The 27002-nt window shown below is 51.5% G+C and overlaps 2 protein-coding genes and 1 long non-coding RNA gene across 10 annotated transcripts in view; 2 read left to right on the top strand and 1 right to left on the bottom strand.

The window, feature by feature from the left end:
* The window catches only part of MAPRE3 (microtubule associated protein RP/EB family member 3), a 52328-nt gene extending 40202 nt beyond the window's left edge, over positions 1–12126 (top strand). For 2 of the 5 annotated variants that reach the window (XM_012788199.3, XM_012788201.3), the window contains exons 2-7: positions 7074–7201; positions 8184–8329; positions 8956–9157; positions 10453–10607; positions 10736–10888; positions 11183–12126. In XM_012788199.3, the coding sequence (XP_012643653.1) occupies positions 7081–7201; positions 8184–8329; positions 8956–9157; positions 10453–10607; positions 10736–10888; positions 11183–11251 (846 nt within the window). In that variant the 5' untranslated portion in view covers positions 7074–7080 and the 3' untranslated portion in view covers positions 11252–12126. Of the gene's footprint in view, positions 1–60; positions 361–7073; positions 7202–8183; positions 8330–8955; positions 9158–10452; positions 10608–10735; positions 10889–11182 lie in introns of those variants that run through there. The other 3 variants (XM_012788198.3, XM_012788200.3, XM_012788203.3) reach the window with 3 other exon arrangements.
* The window catches only part of LOC105884385 (uncharacterized), a 174527-nt gene that overhangs the window by 63789 nt on the left and 83736 nt on the right, over positions 1–27002 (bottom strand). The window lies entirely within an intron of this gene.
* On the top strand, positions 16369–24726 carry TMEM214 (transmembrane protein 214). 2 transcript variants are annotated; one of them, XM_076000619.1, is made up of 17 exons: positions 16369–16568; positions 17505–17704; positions 18281–18431; positions 18698–18832; positions 19076–19158; positions 19563–19668; positions 19781–19862; positions 20140–20241; positions 20632–20773; positions 21208–21299; positions 21585–21633; positions 21828–21941; positions 22174–22291; positions 22811–22970; positions 23170–23338; positions 23484–23635; positions 23792–24726. In XM_076000619.1, exons 1-17 carry the CDS (start codon positions 16424–16426, stop codon positions 23916–23918), a joined length of 2127 nt encoding a protein of 708 aa, XP_075856734.1. In that variant the 5' UTR covers positions 16369–16423; the 3' UTR covers positions 23919–24726. The 2 variants fall into 2 exon arrangements, with proteins under 2 accessions (XP_075856734.1, XP_012643658.2); XM_012788204.2 differs by having other exon boundaries at positions 22874–22970.

Below are 27002 nucleotides of genomic sequence, written 5' to 3' on the forward strand. Positions count from 1 at the left end.
CTGAGCCTCTCTATGAGTCAGGTCCTTGCCTGTCCATGGGAAGAAGATGATTGGCTGGATCTGCCAGGGCTTTGTGACCCGCCGGCAGGGCTCCCGCAGCCCCTCAGAACCCTTCATCCCTGCTGCACATATTGCCTCCATGCAACCTTAGAATAACCTGGATGTGTGACCCACAGGGGCAAGGGTAGCAATTTTGCAGATTTTCCAAACAGGTGACTTCAGCCCCCCGGGCCTGGGCAGAAAGGGGTAGCCCAGTGACAATGGGCATAGCCCCACGTCAGGAGCAGGAAACATTTTGGCAGGCTCCACAGAGTTCTCTCTCTTCTGATCCCACAGCGTCTGTTCCAGTTTTCCTGGCCGGTAGGATGGCATCTACAATGCAGAGTCTATGGGAAATCTGGAGTTGGGGGGGTGGGGGGATCGTGGTCAGAGCCCAGCTCAGGAAGTCCAGATGGCTGTCTCTAGGCCGAAGGGGTAGAGAAAAGCACATTTCTATGGTCTGTCTCCTTTCTGAACTGGCCGTCCATGATCTTAGAGACCAGAGTCTGGCTGTGTGTCAGGCGCCTGCTTCTCAAGTGTGCTCGGATTCTCATTGTCTGCCCCGGTGATATTGATAACACTTACAGAATATTGATTGTATGCCAGGCTATGTGCTCAGTGCTTTGTATACATGGCTCACTTAATCCTCATCACAGTGCTATGAACTGGGAACTGTCACTCTCCCTATTTTATAGATGAGGAAACTGAGACCTAAAATCAAATAGTTAGGACATAGTAGAGCCAGGATTTGAACTCAAGTGTTCTGACTGGAGATCCAGTATTCTTAAAGTACTGCCTTTTTGCAGCTTGCTGGAGGCATGCCAGCCTGTAGGCATGCAGGACTGGAAGACCTGGGTGTGTCTTTTATAGCTATGCTGGGCAGAGGGTGGAGGCCTGGGAACTGCAGGGGACTCTTCCAGGGACCAGCCAGAACTGGACTGAAGTTGGGGTAAAAAGAGCCCTAGAGAATTAGAGACGACTGGGAGCCCTTGAATTATCTTCAAAACATATTTGTAGAAAATAGATTGCCACTGAAGATTTAAAAACAAAAAGCCAAAATTAAATTTAGACTGTTGATAAGGTTATTAATTATGAAAATCTGACATTTCAGAGTTATGCAGACTTAATTGGTCATCTTTATGATTTAAGAATATAAGTGCCTAGAGCTAAGTGCTGTCCTACGTGTCTGGGAAGGAACTGAGGATAGTGATGTTTGGTCTTGATGACCTTTTTCAAGGCTTCAGTGTGCAGAATGACCAGAAGCTTCCCCTCTCCCAATGAAAGCTGCACCTGCCTTCCCCATTGCCAGTGGAGGTACCACAAACCTTATGGTCCTAGCGTAGGAAGTGGTTTGGCAAAGTCACCAGACTAACCCTCAGCTTTTCTTTCCCTTGACTCCAGACCTGGTAGCAGGAGTCAAGGGCCTGCAGAGCAGGCCTAGTTATCCCAAGGACAAGTCTCTGGCTGGTCTTCAAGTGGGGTTTCCAGCCACCCTGGATGGTGGCATGCCATAACCCAATCAGGGGCTATTTCTCCTGACAGTCACCATGTGCCAAAGATGATACTAGAAACAAGGGGACAGGCTTGGGAGACCCTGTGATTACATTTCTTGGGACAGAGTCTCCCTCTCGGGGTGGTGACCTACCATTCTCTCAGGTGAGGCAAAGGCACTCTTGGAAACAGGTGTATCATCACTAAGCAACTCCTCAGCCTGTATCTTTGCTGTAATTGGAAACAGCTGATCCAGTTGGTGCCGATTGCTCAGGCAAATGCTTTCTATACCTCTGCCCCCGGCAGCTGGTCTTGTTCGAGTCCAGGCCCAAGTCAACCCCCAATTCAAAAGGCCATCAGAAGTTAGACCAGTTGAGTTCAACTTGTGGCTTTGGGGGATACGAAGGCAGGTTTAGTTCAGTCCAGAATCTTAGAGCAGACTCAATGCTCTAGGCTACTCCGGCCAGCCAAGCTTTTAGGGGACATCTGGGCCAGCAGTAGGCTATCTACGTACCCCCTTCCCTCACATCACCAGCTTTTGACTGAACCTGGCTTCCTATTTGGGGACTAGATCAAAGTTAGGCACTCTCCCTTTTCTAAATTGAGATCAGAAAAGGGGAATTTGAGGCTGAGGAAAAAAACATTTAAAGGAACCTTTTCTCAGGGCCTGGGTGCCACCTGCTGGCCATGTTTAGTTCTATTTACACAGCCAAATTTAGGAGAGGAAAATTAAAAGGGCATCCTGCCTTTCACAGCATAATGAGGGATAAGGAAATGAGGAGCTGGTGCTTCATGCAGCTCTAGCAAGTGTGGCAGGGACTCCTTGCAGAGACCCCTGGGTGCCCTGGGTGAGTGCTCCCGAGGCAGATGGACCTCAGCCAGACAGAGAGAAGCACCACCTGGGAGGACCTGAGCCAGTCCTGAGGGAGACTTAGGCTCTGTTCCTAGTATCAGCTGCCTCTCTGCCCCAGAAGCCCCTAGGGGGTGACAACATGATTGATTGCTGCTCCCTGAAAGGAGCTATGTTTTCCAACTTTCTTCTTACAGGCATTGTTGCCACTTTGGGGACCTTAGAATCAGACTGATCAAAAGTACAGAAAATGCCTTCCCATCGTCAGACGCTGATAAAACTAGGAGTTTGTGGCCAAGTTTAGAAGACTTGGGCATCTTTTCAAGTAGCTGTGTAGTTCTTGGTGACTCTTGGAGCCCAGATAGCAAGGTCTTTAGTTATATTCTAAGCTCTAGGGGAACGGGAGGTTTTTCCTGTGTACCAAGGAGGAAGAGAGCTAACACTTTCTCTCCCAGGAAGGTGGCAAAACATCCCAACATCCCAGTCTATGCCGTGGCAACACAGACCAGGAAATCCCAACTAAGCACATGTATCAGATGAGGGCTGTGGTTCTCATACCTGGCTGTGCACCAGAATCACCTGGGGTATTAAAAAATATATGTCAATATGTGTATGTATAATGTACATACATTTTTATATAAGAACTTTATATATCATGTATATTACATGTAATATATAAGTATGTATATTGTACACACATGCTTGGACTCCACTCTAGCCTACTGAAAAGCCTCTGCAGGAGAAGCTAAGGTGCCCTCCTAGTGAAGAACCTCTGGAATGTGTGCAGTGGGCCTGAACCATCAGCAGGTCCAGTCCTCTGGACTCTCAGGATGGCTGCTCTCAGTCTGGAAGGCCCCTTGAATCTCAAATGATTTCAGTGAAAAACTGGAGGACAAGTTTGGACTAGGACCTTTGCCTCCACTTTTCTTCAATAATCCGCCCTTGAAACTCACACACTTTAAACAGAACAAAATCCCTAAATTGGCTCAGAAACTCCCAGGGCCAACCTAAGACGACCCTCAGAACCCCCCTGACCAGCCCAGACCCTGGAGGCCTAGTAGTGTGTCAGCCACAGCAGGGCGACAATCACTGTACCCCAGGGGGCCCCAAGGCCATCTGCAGAAAGGAGTCTCTGAGGCTGCAGAAAGCTCCCGAATAGTCATTCCCGACAGTTTCCAGAATAGCTTGTGCCCTCTGCGCCCAGCTCCTGGCAGGCCTCTGCAGACCCCCTGGCCACCTGGCAGAGCTGACCAGGTACACTAATACTTTGGGGCCATTCAAATCCATCTCTCTTTAACTGCACACTGTCTCTTTCCTGACTGTAGCACTTACTGTTTTCACCACACTTTGGGCATTCGGTTATACTGCTCTCATGTGCGTTTGTCTCCCCAGTCAAGATTATGAACTCCCTGAGGACAAGGGCAAATCTTTTCAATTTCTCACAGTCTGTAACAAAATAAATACCACAATAAAATGCCCTTCGCTTGACCCTGCCTCTTTCGCAAGTTCAGTGACCATCCACCCCCCCTCCACCCCCCCCTCCACCACCACCCCCCCTCTACTCCTGCTCTTGTTATTTTAGGTCTGTCCCCAGAAACTTGGAAACACTCTCCTAACTCCAGTCTCTGCAGTTACGTTCCACCAACACGGTTAGGCAATTGTCGTTCACTTAGAATTGGTCTGGAACCCAAAAGTGAATGGAACGTAGCCTGGCCATTGGAGAGCTTACAGTCAAGGCGAGGGACAGACACAAGTGACCTCAAGGGAATGTGAGAATGCCGTGATGAGCTGTGCTCCAGTGCTGTAGGAACAGGAGGGGCATATCTTCACATTGGGGTCCAGGGAAAGTTCCCTGGACACAATGCCAACTCCACTACGGAGTCCTAAAGGTCAAGTGGGGGTGGGGGACCCAGGCCAGAAGGTGATGAGAGACAATTCAGAAAGAGAGGACATGAGGAGGTGTCGATGGTTCAGCAGCTTTTCTGAACACCTTGCCTGTGACAGGCCTGGATACCTACTCCTGGCTTCAAGGCACTTCCTGACATGGGGGGCAGACCGTCCAGCGGTGACCATGTGGGTCGGGGTACAGGGCAGTGGGGTGAAAGCCATGTGTAAGAGGAGACTCAAGTGCAGTCATAATTACCCTCTGAAATCTCTGAAATTGCCAGGCCCTGAGTCTTTAGAGACTCCCACGACAATAATTTTTGTTTCTCTTGGCTTTTTGGCCCTGCCTGGCCTCCCTTTCCCTGGGCAATGAGGGACAAGGTTTATTTTTAGGAAGAGGAAGGACTAGGAATAAAAGAGTTTTCTCTCATGATTTTTATTCAAAAAATCCATTTAAATGTGCATATAATGAGGTTCTATTATATATACTTGGGGTCAGGGTGGGGCATGGGAGGAGCACAGCCCGGCAGATGCCATGCGGAGCCCCGCTCTGAAGCAGTGCTTCCTGGACCCGACCGTGCCCGCACACCCTCCCGCATCTCGGTCGGAGGCAGATGCTGATTCAGTAGGGTCTGGGGTAGGGAGAGAATGGAATTTCTAAGAAGCTGATGCCCATTTAACCCCAGTGATGCTGTCCCGGGACCTCAGTTTGAGACCGTGGAGCAGAGAATGGATGGACTTTGGGGTGGAGACAGCATTCCAGACAGGGGGCGAATGTGGAGCTGCCTATGGCTCCCAACTTGGGGGGCAAAGTGGGAGAAGGCTGAAGAGATGGGGTCCATTTAGGAGTTTGATAAGTGGTAGGGAGGAGTGTTGTAAGAGCAGTGCCTATAGGGGACAGGGAAGTGGCCTAGGTGTATTCTTACTTTGCAACACACTTTACATGGTAAGCCTAGAGGAAATCCTTCATTCACTCCAGAAATGAGAGTTCTCACGATTCTCGGAATACACAGTCCTTTTGACCTGTGTTCTGTTTCTCTATTTCTGATAAAGACCTAGTTATAGGAAATATTTCCCTCTCAAAAGTGCAAGTCAGTGACCATCAGCAGCTGACACTTGGCCTCTGCGTGGGGGCGGGCTGGGAAGGAGGCGCTCCTGCCTGCTGGCTCAGCTCCAGCTCTTGCTCTCCTTGCGGGAACATGGGCTTGGTGTCTCCAAAAGAAGCCAGAACACCCAAACTGTTTGTATGAAACATACCAACTTGAAAACATTAGCCACTAATTTAAAAATGTTTCCAACACTTTGAGTGCTAAACAGCTCAAAGTCTGCAGGGCAAATTCAGCCAATGGGTGTCTCCTGTGTGATTCCTGGCTAAAAGCATGTGGCGCTGGGGAGTGGGGGCCAGGCCTGCCTTTAGGTAGATTCTGCCCACAGTCAAGTCAGGGATGGCTTAGGAGGTGGGAGGGGCTGGAGGCTGGAAGGCCTTTTAGGAGGCTCCTGCTAACCTGAGCTAGAGAGAAAGTACAATGGCCAGCTCTCCCGCATCTATGCATTTCATCTGTGGATTCAACCAACTGGAATTTAACCAACTGCAGATCAAAAATATTTGGGGGGAAAAGGGGGCAGGTTGCAACTTTGTTGAACACGTACAGACTTTTTTTCTTATTCCTAAACAATACAGTATGACAACTATTTATGTAACATTTACATTGTATTGGGTATTACAAGTAATCTAGAAGTATATGGAAGAGTGTGTCTAGGTTATATGGAAATTCTACACCATTTTACATAAGGGACTTGAGCATCCGTGATTTGGGTATCTGGGATTCTGGAACAGTCCCCCACAGAGAGTGAGAAATGCGTACACTCTGAGGGTGAGAGGAGTGGGGCAGATTGAGGGGCAGGGTCCAGGACTTGGGAGCATGAGGGGAACAGGCTGTCTGAGTTGACCCTGCCAGTTTCTAACTCAGGCAAGTGGTGGCTGCTGGTGACATCCACTGGGGTAAGGAATACAGGAGAGAAGGCTGTGTGGAGCGAAGGTTCTGGACAAGCAGAGATTAGGTGCCTCTGGTCAGCCAGCAGGCCACAGGCCACAGGAATATGGAGTTGGAAGTCAGGAGAAGCAAAGTTTAGCTGGCTTTCTGAAACATAAATCTGGTCATGTTACTGTCTCCTTACAATCTTCTAATGGCTTCCTGTTGTCTAAACAGAAAGTCCAGCCACCTCCTTATGGTAAACAAAGCCCTTACAATCTGTCCCTGCCAGCCTCCTTGTGCCACACCCAACACAAAACCCTGCTCCCCAGGCCTGCAAAACAACTTGGTTCTGGAATAAACTGTGCCTTTGTTCTTGCTAGTCCCTGTGTCTGAAATGTCCTTCTACGCCATCCCTTTTTATGTCTGGAAAATTCCTATTCCTTTCAGGCTCCAACACCTCTGCTCTGAAGCCTTTACTGACCCTGCCAAGCAGATGAGATCACGCCCTTTTTTGTGCCATCCCTGAACTTCTGTGTACTTGTTTTTACTGCCCAGCACTCCCTACTGAGGGCGCTTGCCTGTCTATAAACTACTCGAGGGCAGAGACCATATCTCAATTAACTCTGAACCACCAGTTCATCTGGCATATAGCAGACACACGTTAAATATTTAAAGAATGAATAAGGACCCCTTGTCTGGGGGCTCAACTGCAAGGCCGGTGCTGGAGGGAATGCTTCTCACCTACCCAGGGCTCACGCAGCCCCTCCTCTCCTGACAGCTAAAGAATAGCACAAGGGCCAGGTGCTGACCTCACCTTTCTTCTTTCTTTGCAGCTGGGGTATGGCCGTCAATGTGTACTCCACATCTGTGACCAGTGAAAATCTGAGTCGCCATGATATGCTTGCGTGGGTCAATGACTCCCTGCACCTCAACTATACCAAGATAGAACAGCTCTGTTCAGGTAGGATGGAGGAAAAGGCCCTGCTGGAGGGAAAGGAAGGGAAGACAGGACTGCAGAGCGGCCACAGCAGGGAACGTACAGTCATGTGTCACTTAATGGTGGGGATAATTCTGAGAAATGTGTTGTTAGGTGATTTCATCATTGTGGAAACATCATAGGGTGTACTTACACAAACCTCAATGGAATAGCCTACTACAAACCTAGGCTACAGCCTATTGCTCCTGGGCTACAAACCTGTATGGCTGGTTACTGTACTGAATACTGTTGGCAATTTAGTAACACAATGATATTTGTGTATCTAACCCTATCTAAACACACAGTATTATAATCTGATGGGATCACAATCATATATGAGGTCCATCATTGACTGAAACATCATACTGTGCCTGACCATAGCTTATAATTAAGATTAAGGAGGACAGCTGGAGAGCCTGAGCTAGTCAAACAGTTTGGAGTAGAAGTCAGGAAATGGAAGAAGGAAAAGTGAAAGGCATGAGAGGCACAGTGAGGGGCTCTGCAGTGGGGCTGGGGTAGAGTGGGGAGCCGAGAGCCAGGACAGGCAGCGAAGCCACAGGTTAACAGCACAAGGTCTGGTCCAGCCACTCTGGGTCCACCTCTCACCTCTTCTGGAGGCACAGCCCTGGACAAGTCACTGTACCTCCCTAGGTCTCAGTTTTCCCGACCGTAAGATGGAGATAATATCGCCAACTAACTGCCATTGCTGTCAGGATTACACTACCTATGTGCCGTGTTTGGTATGGTGCTGGAACATGGTACACTGCAATAAAGAGTCATTGCTCTTATTCTTGGAAAGCTGGGGAGATTCTGGCCAGGTCTATCCTAAAAATATGACTGGCCCCAGCCCCAGGACAAAGAGAGAAAAGAGGAGAGCAGGTTTGGGGGAGTAGACCAGCTAAGGGCCTGGGGAGTAGACCGGCTGAGGGCCTGGGGAAGGGACCTCAGCCAGCTGTGCTTCTCGCAGGGGCAGCCTACTGCCAGTTCATGGACATGCTCTTCCCCGGCTGTGTGCACTTGAGGAAGGTGAAGTTCCAGGCCAAACTAGAGCATGAATACATCCACAACTTCAAGGTGCTGCAAGCAGCTTTCAAGAAGATGGGTGTTGACAAAGTAGGTGCCTGTGCTCTGGGGGGCCCTGAGGAGCTGTGTGACCCTGGGGAAAGAAGATGGCCTGCCACCTGGGGCCACGGGGGCTGCTGGGGTCATTCCAGTGCTCACGCCTCTCTCCACCCCCCGACTCTTCAGAGGGAATGTGTTCCCCCAGCTCAAGGCACAGTGGAAAATCCATAACACTTGACATCCCATCATGACAACCTTCCTTTCCCTTCCTCCCCTCTGGACCCTACCCATCCCAGACGCTGGGGCTCTGTGTCCTGCTCCTATTAAGTTCCATCTCTCTGTAGAGCCCAAGAAAAGTCTCTTTGCCCACTGTCCTGCCTTGATGGCCACAGGACTGTGGGTCCTGAGCCCCCAGCCCCCACACAGGCAGCAGAACCACGGGCTGCCTCCCCACGCAGTCCTTCCTGTGCCTGTAGGAGAGGCATGTCTCTGGATCCGAGGCCGGGGCCTGCCAGCCTACCTGTCTGCTCTGGTGCCACGGGAGGGGGCAGGTGGAGAAGGTGGCGGATGCTGCAGCCCAGGGGCTGGCTTTCCTGAGAGCAGTGGCTCTCTCACAGAGGAAGGCGGCCCTACGGCAGCAGGTCGTTAAAGTGTTCTGCTTATGTGGTCTATTTCAGATCATTCCTGTAGAGAAATTAGTGAAAGGAAAATTCCAAGATAATTTTGAGTTTATTCAGTGGTTTAAGAAATTCTTTGACGCAAACTATGATGGAAAGGATTACAACCCTCTGCTGGCGCGGCAGGGCCAGGACGTAGCGCCACCTCCTAACCCAGGTGATCAGATCTTCAACAAATCCAAGAAACTCATTGGCACAGCAGGTAACGTGCCCGAGCCGGGGGAGGGAGTGTGGGGGGCCGGGCCGGCAGGGCTCTACAGCCATGAGTGCCCCCTGGGCCACCGGCCCGGCCCTGCCACCTGGAGGAGACTGTTATCACGGAGTTCAGATGACGCCGCCTGCTGCCCACTTAGACCGGGGGAGTGACAATAGGGGGTGAGAGGGCTCCAAAATTTTTCTAAGAGAGCCACCAGCACCAGTGATGGTGGCAGATGGTAGCTGGAGGCCCAGGACACTTCATTTCGTAGCATAAGCTAACTTGTTTGCCTCCAGATGGTGGGGCAGTAAGGTGGCGTGGTTTCCCCATCCAGGTCCATCCAGGCTAAGGGCTGGTGCCAGCACCACAGCCCCTTCTTGCCTGGCCCACTGGATGCCCAGGGACAGGAGTTTGCCAAGCTGGATCATATCTTCCCCCATTCCAAAAGCCCATAGCCCTACGTCCTCCACGGATGAATCTCTAGAAATGAGGCTTTGTCTAGGTCCCAGAAGGGAAAGGAGAGGAGCAGCCCCAGCCCGCGTCGGACCCCGTCATAGCAGAGCCACCTCCTCCATCTATGCTGCTGTCCCGCCTGGGCCTGCCCCACTTGCCTGCTTGCTTTGCATTAGAACCAGCCCGCTCTGTCTAGGGAGGTGCAGGCCTAGAGAGCAAGCAAGTAGCCACAGCATGCCGGCTGTGCTGGGAAGGAGCTCTGGTCCCTGATTCAGCCACCGCTGTAGAGACACCCGGTCCAGCCCAGCAGAGGGGACCAGAGTCCATCCTGAGACAGGAGCTGGGAGGGGCAGGGGCCAGGTTTCTTGTGTATCCTCCAGTCAGGAGACTCTGAGGTCACCCCCAGGGAGGGTGGCTTTGCGTTGGGGCTTCTGGTAGGAAAGGCCCTGCACCAGCTGCTTTTCATAGGGCTCTGGCTATCAGTACAAGAGGGCCCTGAACCCTTCCAGCCCCACTTCTCCAGATTCACTGTTCCCTTTTCTCTCTCCCTCAGGCTGGCTCTCTCCCCACCCCAACACCTCACACCTTATTTTAGTTCCCTCTAGTCCCTTTTAGTTCCCTATAGTTCTCTATAGCTAGGCAGCAAAGGACTGCCTAGCTGCTGTAGTGTCTCATGTGGCCAAGGCTTGGGGCCTAGGTGTAAATGCCCTTCCTGAGTGGCTGGGCGGGGAGGGGGGTCAGTGCCTGCCTGTCGCATGGGCCTTCCCCGCAGTCCTTACACCAGGCTCTCTCCTGCCACGTGCACTGTGGGGTCACATGGCCTCACCTGACTCTTTTCCTCCGGGCAGTTCCACAGAGGACATCCCCCACAGGCCCCAAAAACATGCAGACCTCTGGCCGACTGAGCAACGTGGCCCCACCCTGCATCCTCCGGAAGAACCCCCCCTCGGCCCGAAATGGGGGCCATGAAACTGATGCCCAAATTCTTGAACTCAACCAACAGGTGAGTGGGATGGGTAAGGACAGTCACAAAAGCCAGGCCCCTGGGGTGTCTGCAGGGACACGAGGAGGGCAGGCAGGGCAGTGTGAGGCTGGGACTCCTGGCTTGAACACTGCCTTCTTCCCAAGCAGCTATTGGACTTGAAGCTCACTGTGGATGGGCTGGAGAAGGAGCGTGACTTCTACTTCAGCAAACTTCGTGACATCGAGCTCATCTGCCAGGAGCATGAAAGTGAAAACAGCCCTGTCATCTCAGGCATCATTGGCATTCTCTATGCCACTGAGGTGAGCGCCCCCTCCACCTGCTAGTGCCCTGGGCCCTCTGCACCCTATTCATTCTGGCCCGGCCCTAAGACCAGAAGCATAATAGGACCATAAGAGACCTTGAAGAACATTTGCTGATGAGGAGAGAGAGGTGAAGTCACAAGCCCTGGGTCAACATAGCGCCATTAGCAGGGATAGTCGGACTAGAACTCTGGGCTCCTGAGCTCTGCGCTTGTTCCTCAGCTTCCTATAGAATCTGACACCTCAGCCTGGGCTGCTGGGCCCACCACTTCCCTCTCCCTTCCCATCCTCCAGGAAGGATTTGCACCCCCTGAGGACGATGAGATTGAAGAACACCAACAAGAAGACCAGGACGAGTACTAAGGGCGGCTCCGGCCCTGGCTGACTGCACGGCCACCCGTGCCTCCTCTCCCTGCTCCCACCCCACATTATAATCCTTTCCTTACAGCCAGGTCGGCCGGGTGCTCTGTGTCAGTGCCGCTGCATTGGGGAGCTGGGCGAGCGGGGCTTGGGGGGGGCAGGTGAGCAGGCAGAGGCCCGTCCTCATCCTCGTCCTCGTCCTCGAGTGGCCCTGGCCCAGCAGGCGGGGACCCCTGCCCACTCCCCACCCCTATTTATTTCCGTTGTCTCTATGCTGTGTCGGCCAACACTCCCCAGGGTGCTGCCGCCACCCACCCCAGCCAGCCACCTGCTCCCTGACAGCCAGCAGCTGTATATTTGACAAAGTCATTGGTATATTTTTACTTACTGGATTTTCCTTGCACTTTACCTGTTCTTTTCCAGGGCCGACAGCACGGGCTGGGGGCAGTGTTCCTGGCTTAGCTTCCCTTCCCCATGGCTGGGGGCTAGGGCAGGACTCACCAATTCTTATTTATTTTATCTTTTGATTTCCCAGTAGTCGAGGGGAAGGCTGATGTCAGGAGAGGGAGAGGGGGCGGAGGAGGTGGTGCTGTGGGGTCAGGGAGAAGGGAGGGGAGCATGCGACATGCGAGGGACGGAAATGACCTCCTGGCACCGGGCTCCCCCGCCCAGGCCCCTGCCCCCAGCGCGGAAGCCCAGCACTGCCCTGAGGCCCCCAGCTGCTCCTTCCTGCAGCCCAGTTCACACCACACAGACTCTGCCTGGACCCTACGTCTGCCTCCCACCCCCCACCCCTGCCCTTCGGGCACCAGCCTGCATACGTGTTCACTTTTATTTAAATAAACTTGTGTGGTAAAAGTCCATGCCATGTCTCCCTCCACTGGGCTACAGCCTGGGTCTCGGTGCTTTCCACCTCCTGTGCGCCCCTCTTTCAAGGTGACCGCTGCACAGCACAGCCTCATTGTCAGCCTCTCACAAGCCCAGAGGCTGACCTAGTCCTGTCTCCCAATGCTAGTGACAGGGGAGTTTGAGGTAAGGCCCCAAACTCCAATCCCTGAGGAGGAGAACTTGCTAGGGCCGTGGCCATGACCAGGGGCAGCCCAGTAAGGTGACTGCATGTAATGGGATGGCCTGGCCAACAGGGACTTCATTTCCATCTCCTTCGGGCCTGCTGGACTGCATGTTGTCCCCACCCCTTGTCAAAGCTCACACAGCTCACAACAGTGATGCAGCTGGGACAAGGGCTCATGTGACAGAGCTGGGAGGATTACAATAAGCAAGTAGCTCTGAGCGCTGAAGCCCAGAAGGACAGCAGTACCTAAGTGATCCTGTCTACAGAACAAGCTCCAGTGGGAACAGGGAATCAGGAACCCTCCCATGTCATCCACACAGCACCATTCTTGGGGTGTGCCTGACAAAGGGCCATAATAACCAATGTCCTGGAAGCCCAACAGGGACCAAGAGTGCTGAAATGAATGAGAGCCTTGGAGTCACCTAGGCTAGCACCCCATTTGCTGAGGAGAGTGTGAGGCACATGTGCATGACTGTCAAAGTGGTAGAAACCTGGACTCCAATTCTGACCTCTTGACTCAAGGTTCAAGGCTCACCATCAAAGACTGCACAGGTGTGACCTTCAGAGTGTTCCTCTAGCTTTAGGCTGGCCCTGGTAGATGTTTCCTCACTGTCTTGAGTATGACCCAGATGTAGTTGGTGCTGTGTCTCTCCTGTGGCCCCACCCCACGGCCCTCCTTCAAGACTACCACCATTTCTCTAATGACTCCAGATACAAGCCTTAAATGAGTGATTTGTGTCTGTCCTCCTCATTTTGACTCCCACCTCCACATACATCAATCCCTCTGGCCTTACTCTATCTCTGTTTTTCTCCTCCAACAAGTTATTTGCCTGCTTTTATTTATCTTGATGATTTTTAACTCCTTTGCCTAATTTTTAAAGGCTTTTCCTCCAGTATTACAGGTAGATACTATAAAAGGAATAGGCAATTATTCTTCCTTACCCAGCCTTCATCTTCAGGCCAACACTTCACCCTGATCGTGAAGTGGGTATGGTAGCTATAATAATGCCTCCCTCCAAAGATGTCCACATCATAAACCCCAGAATATGTGAGGTTACATGGCAAAGGGTTATTAAGGTCACAGATGGAATTTAGGCAGCTAATCAGCTGACCTTAAAATAGGAAGAGTAGCCTGGATTATCCAGATGGAGCCAATATAATCACGACGGTCCCTAAGAATAAAAGAGTGAGACATAAGAAGTCGGAGAGTTACAATGAGAGTGACTCAACCCACTATTGCTGGCTTTGAAGATGGAAGGGTGCTGTGAGACAAGGAATTCAGACAGCCTCTGGAAGCTGGGAAAGGCAAGGAAATGGATTATTTCCTAGAGCCTCCAGAAAGGAACGCAACACTGCAGACAACTTGATTTTAGCCCAGTGAGACCCGTGTCAGATGTCCGCCCTCCAGAACTGTAAGATAACAAACTTACATTGTTTTAAGCCATTAAATTTATAGCACTTTGTTTCAGTAGCAATAGAAAAGTAATACCGTGGGACAGTGTTTCAGTGAGCTCTCTGTTCTTCATGCCCCCACACTAGACACCCACCTGTCTTCCTTGACCCAAGAGATGTTGGGTCTTCAAGCCCCATGCAGGACCTACCGAAGCCCACCTCCATGGCAAGTGGCTAAGGCTGCTCTTTGAATGCCTAGAGCTCAGGGATGTAAAGCCCCTACCTTCTACCCCACCTCTTCCTGCTACCTCATACTAAGTGTATCTGTCCTCTGGAACACTTAAGATGGTATTCTTCTGTTTATACATTTGCCTCCCACGCAGGCTTCAAGTTCCTCACAAGCAAGTGAGGTGTATCCCCTAGCACTACCTGGCACAGGGCCTGACACAGAGAAGGTGCTTAGGAAACACTGCTGGATAAGTAAATGAATGACTTCTATCCCCTAGATGCCAAGTTACAACTGATAGCTTCCAGACTATTCCAATGAAAGAAAAGAAAGTCCCTCCCCTACACTTCTATGTGTCTCCACCTAGCACACCCTCCTTTGCCTCTGTGGAAAGCCAGTGCCGTTTCTCTTCCAAAAATGATCACTTCTGGGATCATACACGTGACACAGAAGGGATTGAATAAAGAGAGGATATTGTTGTTGGTCTCTCAGTAGAGATCTGAAAAATGAATTGATTAATAATCAGCTCAAATATGGTTCTTGGCAAAAGCCCTCTATCTCAGAGCTACGTGATGCAAAGTCAGCCATGGTCTGGGCTGGAAGCCAGGCAGAAGGCGGCAGCAAGAGCTGGGACTCTCCTACCTCTTGCCTTTCCCCTTCCCCACCCATGCTTCACACAGCCTCATTTACCTTTCCAAAACAGTGGATCATGCATGCCACCACCTTCCCTCTGGCTTCTCAGGGCCCGAAGGATAATGTCCAGATTTGGCAGGCAAAGCCCTTGTCATATGGGTTCAGATCCCTTTCCAGCCTTATCACCTCCAAAATCCCATTATGCACTGTCACATTGAACTACTTCCAGTTCGCCACCCTCTAGGCATTTGTTTAAATCAACAGATCCACACAACTGGTGTATTCTCTCCACCCACCCTGACCCCCAACCAATGAAAATTCTGTTGCTCAGGACCCATCTCAACTGCCATCTCCCTGAGGAAGCCTTCTTCCATCTCCTTCCTAAGGAATGCATCACTCCCTCAGCTGTTCATCCGGTAGGACTTTGGACTCTTACAGTTCTTACTATAATATCTCAGTGTGGCAGGTATGAATCTCATCCTCACACATAGCTGTACACAAAACAGCACATTTCCTTAATTGTGATAAATCACTTTCATTTCACCTTCCCACATTCTCCTCTGCGAGGATGCTTCAAGGTTCTGAGGTCTCACATCATACTGAAAGCATGGTGGAAGGCCCTCCATGTGCCGTCCGAGCAGTAACCTGTCAGGTGTGGTTCCTCAGGTCTGGGACTTTCCACTACTTCCCTGGCACATCTAGAACTTGGGATCAACTTTGTGGTGGGAGTCAGAATGGTTCCTTCCTATTGTCTGCAAGAGGAAACCCAACCCTGGCTGTCCCAGATCCCCAGACTTTTCTCGGCCTCCCATCAGGACTCTCCACCTCTCACCTCCTCTCCGCCAGCCCCCAGGCCCCTAACACTGCCTTTTCCCTCAAGCCCCATCCTCTTCCTTATTCTTTAGCAATAGATTTGTCTACCCCATTAAATCACTAGCAATCATTTAATCACTAGCAACAGAAAAGCCAGCACTTTCCTAGAAGGAAGAAAGCATTTAATCTTCAAACTCTCCCAGGAAGTGAGGAGAATGACTTCCAATCCAGCCTTCTAGTGATACCGTATTTCGCTGAAAATAAGACAGGGTCTTATATTTATTTTTCCTCAAGAAGACACCCTAGGGCTTATTTTCAGGGGATGTGTTTTTTTGTTTTTTTTTTTTAAGTACGGTCCAACAATCTACATTTATTCAAATATAGTTAAGTTGTCTTCTTCTGGAACATCATCATAACTCTCCAAACCCCGAATTCCATCCTGAATTTCTTGCGACTCTATTTCCTTTAGAACCATTGGCCCCAATCTCTCAGGTGGAGCGATACAGCTCTCATGGGGCAGATAAGAAGGGCTGCTCATCTTCTTTACCGCTTGGCGACGAAATGCATAGGTTGTGCAGATACGCTGCGTAGCCACGCCCATCACTAGGTCTTATTTTCGGGGTGGGGCTTATATTGCGCAAAGCTTAGAAATCCTGCTACGGCTTATTTTATGTGTAGGTCTTATTTTCAGGGAAACACGGTACTACCGGTAGAAAAAAAGCAGAATGGAAACAGTTCCAGCAAGCCACTCAATGCAGTGGCCTTCACATAGGCGCTCAATAAAAGTTTTCGGAATGCAATCGCCTCTCATCCCAGCTTCTTGGCCTGGGCACAGGAGGTTACTGCTGGGAGCCTCTGCCCTCCGCAGCCTTTGCCCCACCCACTCCGTTCCGGGAGGAGCTTGGCAGCGCCCAGAGACTACAAGTCCCAGGCTGCCTTGCGGCGGGCGCCGCGCGCGGGCCTGAGAGCAGACGTGGCAGAGTGCGGCTGCAGTGCCGGACCGGAACCGGGAGGTGGCCGGGAGGGAGGGTTCGGAGCCATGGCGGCCAAGGCAGCGGGTGTGGGGCGCTGGGAGGTGGTGAAGAAGGGCCGGCGGCCTGCGGCCAGCGGCAGTAGTCGAGGCGGCGGCGGGGACCGCCGGGCGCTCGGGGAGGCGAACGGAGTGTGGAAATACAACCCGACCCGTGAGTACCCACCCGGCCCGCGCCGCCGCCGACCCCGGGCCTGGCCCGCAGGGTAGCAGCGAGCAACTCGTAGAGCCCAAGAAGGCAGAACACGGCCTGGCTCTCCGAGCGCAATCTCGCAGGCTGACCCCGAGCGCCACCCTTGCGCTGTCTCTTTGGAGCCTCATGAGAGGCAGGCAGCGCAAGGGAGGATTGCGGTCCTCACCTCACGGATGAGTAAACTGAGGCCTGGTGAAGTTTGACACCTTGCCCAGGATCACGTGTCAGAGGGAACTAGGATTCCAGTCTTCTGACGCTCAGTTCACTGCACACAAGCCTCCCAGCTGTCCCAGGCTCTAGCTGGTCTCTCTGGGCAGGTGTCTGAGAGCTGGGAAGAGGCATCCTGGATCATTATACACGGTGCCCCCTCGTTAAGTAACCAGCAGGGGGTGGTGGTCGTACGGACAGGAGGCCCAGCTGGGAGAAATGACCCGCCACACACTCAACACCGAGTAGGTATTATGCTCAGTGGGGCCTGTTTCCCAGAGGAGTGGGAAAAGCTTGCCACTTGTTGATTATAGAGTTAGCATATCTGAATCAAGAGGCATTGGGGTAAAACCAAGGCAAAAAAAGCCTGTCTTCCCAGACTAGTAGCTACCTACCAAAGAAGCTAGTTCTCTGCATCCCACCCCTCTCCTAGTTCCCACATACTCTGATTTGTCTAATAAAGAACTGCTCCATCTCTATGAAAGAGCCTATGGACTCGAGCTGTGATGATGGAAAGCAACCAGAAGGACTCCCTGCCCTGTTACTTAAGCAGTCCAGCAAGAAGGGGCTTTGATACAGGCTCCTCTATGCAGATGAATTAGGGGACAGTGTGGGGGAAGGGACCACCATTACTGTGAGGCCCTGGGGACTCAAGGGTGCCCCCCCCTTTCTCTGCCTGTCTTCACCCAGCCCCAATCCAGACCACAAGCACTCTTTATGAGCGGGGCTTTGAGAAAATCATGAAGCGGCAGAATAAGGAACAGGTTCCACCCCCTGCTATGGAGCATAAGAAACCAGAGAACAAGAAGCAGCCGAAGAAGGTGGCAGCTCTCACCAACCAAAACCAGAAGCAGGGCCGCTTCCGCAGCCTGGAGGAAGCGCTGAAAGCTGTGAGTGTGCCTAGTCTTCAGGCACGGCAAGAGTGGGGGCTTGAGGTGTAGAGAAGATGAAAGGAGGGCAAGAAGGACAGGCAGCTGAGGGACCTGTGGGATTTGGGACACCATCGGTTGAGAGGAGGAGTTGCAGAAAAGATGAAAACCCCAAGGGAACAGAATGTTGACACTTAGAATAGAAAAGAAGTGGGATGTTTGTGTGGAAACGTAGAATGATGAGAGGAAAGCCTTGAAAACCTGGGAACACCAGAGAGGATGTAAAGAAAGAGGTTGTAGTTCCCTGTCGCACGGAAGCAGTGATCTTTCATTTTCTATCTTGTCCTCTGTTTTCCCCTTGAACATGTGAAGGGCCTAAGAGGATAGGGCATTCATATCAGCATCCTCAGTTATCCTGTTCCTTACTTTCTAAAGATTTGGATATAGCAAAATTACAGCATTCCACATACTTATGCTTAAAAACAAACACTTTTTCCTACCACCACCTACTTCAACCATTTTCCCACCCCTACCCCATTTGCCTACCTGTCACTCACAACTCACCATGGTGGGGGGGTGGGGGAATGTCCCTGGCAGCTGGACGTGGCAGCTCTGCAGAAGGAACTGGACAAGAGCCAGAGCGTGTTCTCTGGGAACCCGTCCGTATGGTTGAAGGACCTGGCCAGCTATCTCAACTACAAGCTCCAAGCTCCTCTAAGTGAACCCACACTAAGCCAGCATACTCATGGTAAGTCTTCCTAACTCCCTCAGCTCAGACAAGTTTAAGAACATTCTAAAGAGGCTGTGTGTTAGTCACAGAGCCCAGTGCCCCCACTGTCCTGATTTCCATGGGTGATATGAGCTATTCTCAGATCATCATGGCTGTGGATGTTGCTGGGGTTCATCGGGAAAGGGAGGATGCCAGCCTCAGTGCTGGGACATTTGCCTCCACTCATGTTCTCAGAACTGGCAGGGCATCTGATCTAGCACTCATGTAGAGGCCCATGGCCACAGATTATCCCTACAGCCTAGTGAGCCGTGAGCTGCGTGGGATCATCCGAGGGCTACTGGCGAAGGCAGCAGGGTCTCTGGAGCTCTTTTTTGACCACTGTCTGTTCACCATGCTGCAAGAGCTGGATAAGACACAAGGTAAGAGAGGCCCACGTGGGGTAACCATCTTGAGAGCCTATTCCTTTATTCCTGCTTCCAACATGGCTGAGTGGTTCTCTTTCCAGTAGAGAAGAAATGTGCTAATCTTGACACTCCTTGGAAAGGGAGGAGGAAGTTAGGATTCACTGGGCCAGGACTTTGGGCTCACCACTGCCAAAAGGGAGATTTCAGGTTTAGAATGCCAAGTAGCATGAGTAGAGCTAAGAACGTGTATCTCTCCAGGGGAGTCCCTACATGGTTACCGCATCTGTATCCAGGCCATTCTGCAAGACAAGCCTAAGATTGCCACCACAAACTTGGGCAAGGTGAGCTCTGGGTGGTGGGGACACTAGGAGGCTAGGACTGGGGAGGCTGGGCAGTTATGGGATAGAGGAAGACTCTGTATGACTAGTAATTCTAGGTAATACTATTAGCACTTACTGTGTGTCTGCTTTGGATATATATGAGGTAGTTACTGCTATCGTTCCCATTTTATAGATGGAAAGATTGAGCCACAGCAGGATTCAGTAACTTTCCTAGGGTTAGTCAACCAATAAATGGCAGAGTGTAGGAGAAGCCCGTGCTTGGAATCACTACACTATGTTGCCATAGTGCTCCATTCTCGCTCAGCCTCCTCCTCCTCCCAATTGACATCTCCCTTCCCACCTGGCTTTGGGGGCTCCTGGTTCTTTGCCCTATCCCAACCTGCCTTCCCCACCGGTCTCCTTAGTTCCTGGAGCTGCTGAGGTCCCACCAGAGCCGACCAGCAAAGTGTCTAACCATCATGTGGGCGCTGGGTCAAGCAGGTTTTGCCAACCTCATTGAGGGACTAAAAGGTAACAAGGAAGTGGAGAAGGAAGAGGGATGCACCTGGAGCCAGGAAGCTCCTGTTTAGTGTCCCCAGTGGGTACCAGCCTGAGGCTTCCTCCCTGCCCTTTATATCCATAGTGTGGCTGGGGATCATGCTGCCTGTTCTGGGCGTCAAGTCTCTGTCTCCCTTTGCCATCGCCTACCTGGATCGACTGCTTCTGTAAGTAATGGGGGGACTTGCCCAGGGTGTCTGCAAGTGGTTGTTTTAGTAAAGTAGGATGCTGTGATCCTGATCTCCATAGGTGTGAGGAAAATCAGGACCAGCCCCTCCCACCTCAGAATGTGATGGTGAGGAAGGGAAAGGAGGGAGCCACTGAGGGCTGGGGTGGGTGTCGTTTATGCCCTTTCTCCTAGATGTTGGCTTAGCTGGGGTCACCGCCAAAACAGCTGGCCTGGGTGATGGTCTCCAGCAAGCCTATTTGTTCCCTCCCCTGCAGGGTGCATCCCAACCTCACCAAGGGTTTTGGCATGATTGGCCCCAAGGACCTCTTCCCACTTCTGGACTTTGCCTATATGCCCAACAACTCCCTGACACCCAGGTAGGACTGCTCTGGGCACACCTGCTGTGAAGGGATCCCATTGCTGGGGGCAGGACCAGGCAGTACATTCCTGTTCCTTCTTTCCTAGCCACCCTGGCTCTGAGATTCATTAGCTGGAAGTTCAGAGGTAGGTTTTAGGGATCAGTGAACCCTTGGAACTCTATGGACCATTGGGTATGATTGGCCTATGAGTATTTTCACAGGAAGAGAATCTGTGGCTTTAAACAGTTTTTCCAAGGCATCTCTGAGTAAAAAGATCCGGAGCCATTGTAAGGCCCTTAGTGACTATACCCCTCAGGCAGGGCATGGGCTCTGAAGCAGGCAAAAGGCTCATGTCACACAGCTCTATTTATAGCCTGTGCCCGACTCTCCTCCCCACCCCTACCCCAGCGTGCAGGAGCATCTGTGTCAGCTTTACCCCCGACTGAAGGTGCTAGCATTTGGAGCAAAGCCGGACTCCACCCTGCATACCTACTTCCCTTCTTTCCTGTCCAGAGCCACCCCTAGCTGTCCCCCTGCAATGAAGAAAGAGGTGAGGAAATGGTAGGAGGCTTCTTTCCCTTTCCCAGGGGTCAGCTGCAATGGTTTCTACATGCTGTCACAGAGCCCATTTCCTAGGCATGTCCTGAGCTGGCTCCTGACAGCCACCTGCCCCACTCACTTGCACTCTGCCCTCAGAAGAATGGACCAGAGAGGGCCGCACATTCAGGTTGGGTGGTGTCTGATGCCCTGTCACTTGCAGACGTGTGATCTTTGAGCTCAAAGCTCTATCTCGGAAGCCCCAGCTTTTTCCTTTACAGCCTCTCAGAGAGCTTTCTGGAGTCTTGACACTATTTCTCTACTCCTTTGGGTGGATGTGTTGCCTGGGCGGCCTCACTCAGGGGAGGATGCTGACCTTTCAACACTCTCCCCCTCCACCAGCCCCATGGCTGTAGCAGTGTCCCCCTTTGTCCCCCCCCAATGCAGCTCCTGGGCAGCCTGACTGAATGCCTGACTGTGGACCCCCTCAGTGCCAGCGTCTGGAGACAGCTGTACCCCAAGCACCTGTCACAGTCCAGGCAGGTGGGGGTAGGGGTGGGGGGGTCGCCCACCTCTAATCCACACAGAGGGGCTTCCCAGTCTGAGGCTGCCCTGGCCCTGTGCTAGAAGCAGAAGGGGAACATGGTCACTGTTCTGTGGGCTCATGCCTCTCAGGTTGAGTGGGAACATTGCTGACATGGCCTCTAGGAAGCTGCTCCTCTGTGGGTGTGTGGGGTGGGTCCTTCAGCCCACAGGAGCCAGGATGGGAGGATAGGGGTGCCAAGCGAGCCGCCTGACTGGAAAGGGTTGTGCTCTCCCCACAGCCTGCTGCTGGAGCACCTGATCAGCTCCTGGGAACGGATTCCCAAGAAGGTGAGGAGCTGGAGGACATGGCAGGCTGGGCCTTGTCTGGATTCTGAATTCATGCCCCTCTGCCATCGTCCTCCCTTCCCTGAGAACATGCTCTGTTGGTGCACTCAGCATGGAAAATGAAACAGGATGGAGGCTCAGGATTCTCTCATGGGTTAGATCTCATGTTCTCAACCCAGACTTTTCTTATCCTATAGGTGCAGAAGTCTTTGCAAGAAACCATTCAGTCCTTTAAGCTTACCAACCAGGAGCTGCTAAGAAAGGGCAACTGTAACAACCAGGATGTCATCACTTGTGACATGGCCTGCAAGGTGCTGGCACCCAGCCCTCTCCAACCCACACACTGTCATGTGTCTCTACCTCAGCACATCCCGAGTTGGGCCTGTGTCACATTCCTGCCCCACCTGTCTGTAGAGCCTCCTGCTGCCTTCAGGATAATGTGAGGGCTTGACGCTCCTAGAAGGCCTGGCTTGAGGTGTGCCTTCTAAGGCAGGGACCAGCCCCTCTCCCTTCTGACCACTGTCTCCTCCCCTCTCCCCACAGGGCCTGTTGCAGCAGGCACGGGGGCCCCGGCTGCCCTGGGCACAGCTACTCCTGTTGCTGCTGGTCTGTGCCATAGGTTTCCTTTGCCATGACTTCCGGTCACACAGCTCTTTCCAGGGTAAGCCACAACTGGCAAGCAAGGGAGATGGCATGGTGGTGGGGCACAGAGCTGGTGATAGCCCCCCTCCAACACAGCTTTGTCCTGATGAGTCCTCAGTACTGCAGAGTAAACACTTTTCAGACAGATTCTTCTGTCCAGAAATAAGATATTATCACTCTGATCAGATTAGTATTTTGCATTATAGAAATGCTTGCATATTCATGGTATCATGTGAGTAGGTGTTATCTCCTTTTAACTCCTGAGGAAATTGAGACTCAGGAAGATTAGCAGCTAGCTAATCACAGCTAGTAAGTTGAAGGGCAAACCCTCAACCTGAGACTTTGTGATGCTTAAGTCCAGGGTTTCACCTGGCTTTACCATTCCTACTCACCTGGCCCAGCAGAAGAAGTGGCTCAGCCCCCAGCCTGGTATGCCTCCTCCAAGCATGCTCCAGAGTAGACTGGAGCCGGCTCTGCAACCCTCGAGCACACAGAGTTCTGCCCCACTGCCTCACAATGTCTGCCCGGGGCCCTGTAGTGTCTGACTCCCCAGTCCTGGCCCCTGTCATCTCCCAGCTCACCAGAGGCCCCCTTTACTCAGCCTCCCTTACTGGCCGATTGCTTCAATCATCTGGTGTCTTGCCTGCTAGCCAACAAGCGTGTGCCAAGCTCTACTCCTACGGCCTGCAAACCTACAGGTGAGCTCCTCCCAGGGAGGGGAGAGGAGAGAAGGCTTAGATGTCAGGGAAGTGAGGGTGACTGGGCCAGGTGTTGACAGTCAGCAGGAAGTGCTTGTAGTTCCCCGTCCCCCCCCACTTTCCCCAGCTGTTCTTTGGGTGCCAAGCTGGCCTGAGGAAACTCAGTACCCTCTTCTCTCCTCTCTTTCTTCTCCTACAGCTGGCTAGAGGAGGCATTGCCAGCCTGGGGCTCCTGCCTGCTCACCATGGTGCAGCCCAGCTTGCAGCTGGCCTGGGCACACACCAATGCCACAGTCAGCTTCCTTTCTACTCACTGTGCCTCCCACCTTGCCTGGTTTGGTGACAGCCTCACCAGCCTCTCTCAGAGGGTAAGCCAGAGACAGGGAGTCAGAGAAGGGCCCACCTTCCCAGGGGCAGAGTTCTTGGGAAGGGGCAGCCCCACGCGGACAGGGTCCTAAGAAATAGGATGCATTCTCCTGGGTACTCTGACTCCATCCATTCTCCATGGTCCAGCTACAGATCCAGCTCCCTGATGCCCTCAGCCAGCTGCTCCATTATCTGAGGGACTTGCTCCTGCTTCTCTACCAGAACGTGCTGCTGCCATTGTGGCAGCTGCTGCTTGAGGCCCTAGCCCAGGCCCAGGAGCACTGCCATGAGGCATGCAGGTGAGACCTTTACCCAGGGCTCTGGCAGGATCCCCAGTGGCCCTGCTCCCTGCCCCTTGCTCATTCCTGGCCACTCTGCCCCACTCACAGCTGCAGCCTCATGAGTTGACACAACTGCACATATATACACCCCAAAATGTTGTGCTTTCCTTCCAGAGGTGAAGTGACGTGGGAGTGCGTGAAAACACAGTTCACCAAGGCTGCCCACTGGACCTGGCTCTGCCTGCAGGACATCACAGTGGCTTTCTTGGACTGGGCACTCGCCATGATATCCCAGCAATAGGCCCTGCCTCCTGGCCACTGGTTTTTGTGTGGGCATGCCATCTGAAACTGCTGGGGGGGTGGCAGGGGGCAGTTCTGCATAGGAGTCTTTTTTACTTGGTGCCTGAGTTCTATCTCTTAGGCAAGTGGCCAGTCGCCCCTGCCCCAGTTCTTCCATCTTCAGTGGGTACTGGGCCCAGTGGCCTCTCAGCCACCTACTCACAATTCCACTGAACACTTCTCTAGCCCTGTTGCACACAGCTCCCAGCTCCTCTCTTGGAACTGTGAGAGCTGCTGCTCTCCACTGCCCTCTATCGCGTTTTTAAATCCTCAAACAGCTCATCTTAAAAAGAAGGGACTGCCAGAGTGGCTTCTGTATTCATCTGACAAATGATTCCTGCTTCCAGACTACCCACCTCTTGTTCCCATCTTAGTCACAACTTTAGCCGCAGCAGAAAAAGGAAAGAGACCTCCAGAAGAGTATAGAACCACGTCGGGTAATGGCAGCTTTACCTTTACCTGCAGTCTGGCTTTGGCTGTCAGTGGACACAGGGGCTGGGTGGAAATGCCCGTCACCTCACAACACCCAACGTACCCTCGCTGCCCCCTCCGTCAGAGTCCTACTTCTCAGCTCTCCATTCCCCTTCATGCTGGGAGGCTCTGCCACAAGGCCCAGCTACTCTCCACTGCCCACACTACCCTCCATCTAGAGAGCAGAGCCCAGGCAGCTGTGTGCCTCTGGCCCAGGAGACTTTCCATCATCCTGTTGAGAAGTTCAGCATATGGATCTTGGGTGTGCCTACTAGGTGGAATAAAAGACACCAACTTGACTTCTGGGATTCCTCTCTGCATTCTCATACAGAAATTCCATGGTTAAGGGACAGAACAACAAACTATTAGCCCCTGCCCTCCTGGGGATTATAGCCACTGGCTGTAACTGAGCTGTTGGCAGGGAAAGCCCACATCCATCATTCTAAAGTTTGGCCTGTTGTGGGATCTAGACACTTTCTCGTCTATAATTATATTGTCTGACATGTCACTGTGATACATATCCTAAGGTTTGCCTTATAGCTTTATGCTTAGAAAAGCAGGAGGGAGTCTCCTAGGGGAATTCTTGGCCAGTGATCAGGGGGATGTCCTTTCCTAGCCAGGACCTTAATTTATTAATTGGTTTCTTTTATAAGGCAGTGAAGGAAAGATTTAGAACTCCAAGAGACATGCAAGTCCGGGGTTTATCACCAAAGTCCCTTTTTATTTTTGATATGAGACTATAATAAGTCAGATAACTGCTAGTTTTTCTATTCTCACGTCCACTTTCTTTCCTTGAATGTTTCAAATCTAAGCAGTACTGGAGATAAGCTGTCCACTCCATCGCCCCAGGGTTGGTTTCTGTTTCCCCGGTGAACTCCCACACTGATCCGCTGGACCCATGGCCAGTTGCCCCTTCTCATGTGGTGCCCTGAGGTTTTTCCAGTGGTGGGATTATAAAGTAGCAAGTGTAGAAAAACTCGGATACAAAGTGAGGTCACAGAAATAACAGCATCTCCTGTTTTTGCTACTGTTCCTCTTAGGAGTTAGCCCATGTTGGGCAGACCCCATTGCTTTCCTAGTGGCAGTTAACCATGACCATTTTTCCTGGAGAAAAGGAACCCTGCCTGGCAAAGGGCCCAGGTCTAGGACTGCTAGGCAGGATAACTGGGCTCTTTTCAAGGGCATGGGAGAAAAGGGGCAGTTGTGAGGCACAGTCAACAACAGCACAAGGCAGGGAAAATGATACTGCATCCTGCAATGAGTCTGAGGCTGCTGGGCTGAGTCCTTTCCATCCAGCAACTGGGAAAATGCCACAAGTGCTGTGTTGGCCTCTAATGTGTGTACTGTGTTTACTTCATTGAGTTCATTTACCTTCTGACAGTATAACATTTTCCTTTATCAATTTAGATTAGTTGGGGTCTCCATAGCCTCTCACAGGGTCACCGACTCTAACTTAATTGGCTTTATTTGATAGAGTTTTTTGACCCAATGTTGAAATTACCCAGAATTTTTCCCATCAGAGAACTACTCCAACGCTGCACCCACTCTATTAAAGCAAAACCAGACATCCAGACCTTTCATGTTTGCAGAGCTGCCAACACAGGAGTCTTGGACTAGCCAGTGCACTCTGGTGCTGGCAGGCAGGGCAGCCACACCATTACTGGCGGTAATGTTACAGGAAGAACAGAAGGGAGCTGGCACCTGAGAGAGTCACATCTGGACATTGTAACTTTTCACACACAGCTGAAGTTTAACAGATAATGTGCTGAAAACCGAAGGGCAGTTTGAGTATGGTTCTCTCTTACTGACTGTCCTTAGTTATTACCAGTTCTTGTATGTACCTGAAAACAATATACGGCTCATTTTGAAATACTTCTTCCTGTTTGTCTAAGCCTCAAGTCAGTGTTCATCTTCCTCTGGTTATTTGTATCCAGGTGACTCTCCTGTTTTAGAGCAGCACAGCTTAAGGGGTGGCCTGACTTACCCTGATGGATAATGTGGCTGGGCTCACACCTGCGGCATGGCCAGTCCATTCTCAAAATGCCACAACCGTAGGGTGGACTGTTTGCTGCAGAGACAGGCATGTTTGCCCGGCCCTATTCCAGAATGGCCCAGTTGTCAATAACAGACATTTCAATGGCTGGATGACCTCTGAGAATTTTGATGTCTTATCTCTCCCAAAGGATAGATAAGTGCATTTAAGTGGACACTTAAAAAGTGATGGATCTTTTTACTACATACCCTTTGCAGTTCTGCTTCCCAAAGAGCTTGAGGGGAGAAAAGGCCTTGTTTTCCCTATATGGTATTCCATTTATACCAAGCAGTTTTGTTGCCCTAGACTTGATGTATAAGAAGGAATTTGGAAGGAGCTTCCACCATTCAGGATATGAGTGGATATTTATTGAATATTAAATATTCTGCCCATGAATAAAAGCATTTAGTTCAAACATGTTGGGTGAAACTTGATATAATTTTTTACTATGTTAGCAATCAGTTATTGATTTTTAATAGACCTTTTTAGAGCAGTTTTAGGTTTACATCAAAATTGAGCAAAAGTACAGAGAGTTTCCATGTC

The sequence above is a fragment of the Microcebus murinus genome, chromosome 3, assembly GCF_040939455.1.
Source record: "Microcebus murinus isolate Inina chromosome 3, M.murinus_Inina_mat1.0, whole genome shotgun sequence".
Taxonomy (NCBI): Eukaryota; Metazoa; Chordata; class Mammalia; order Primates; family Cheirogaleidae; genus Microcebus; species Microcebus murinus.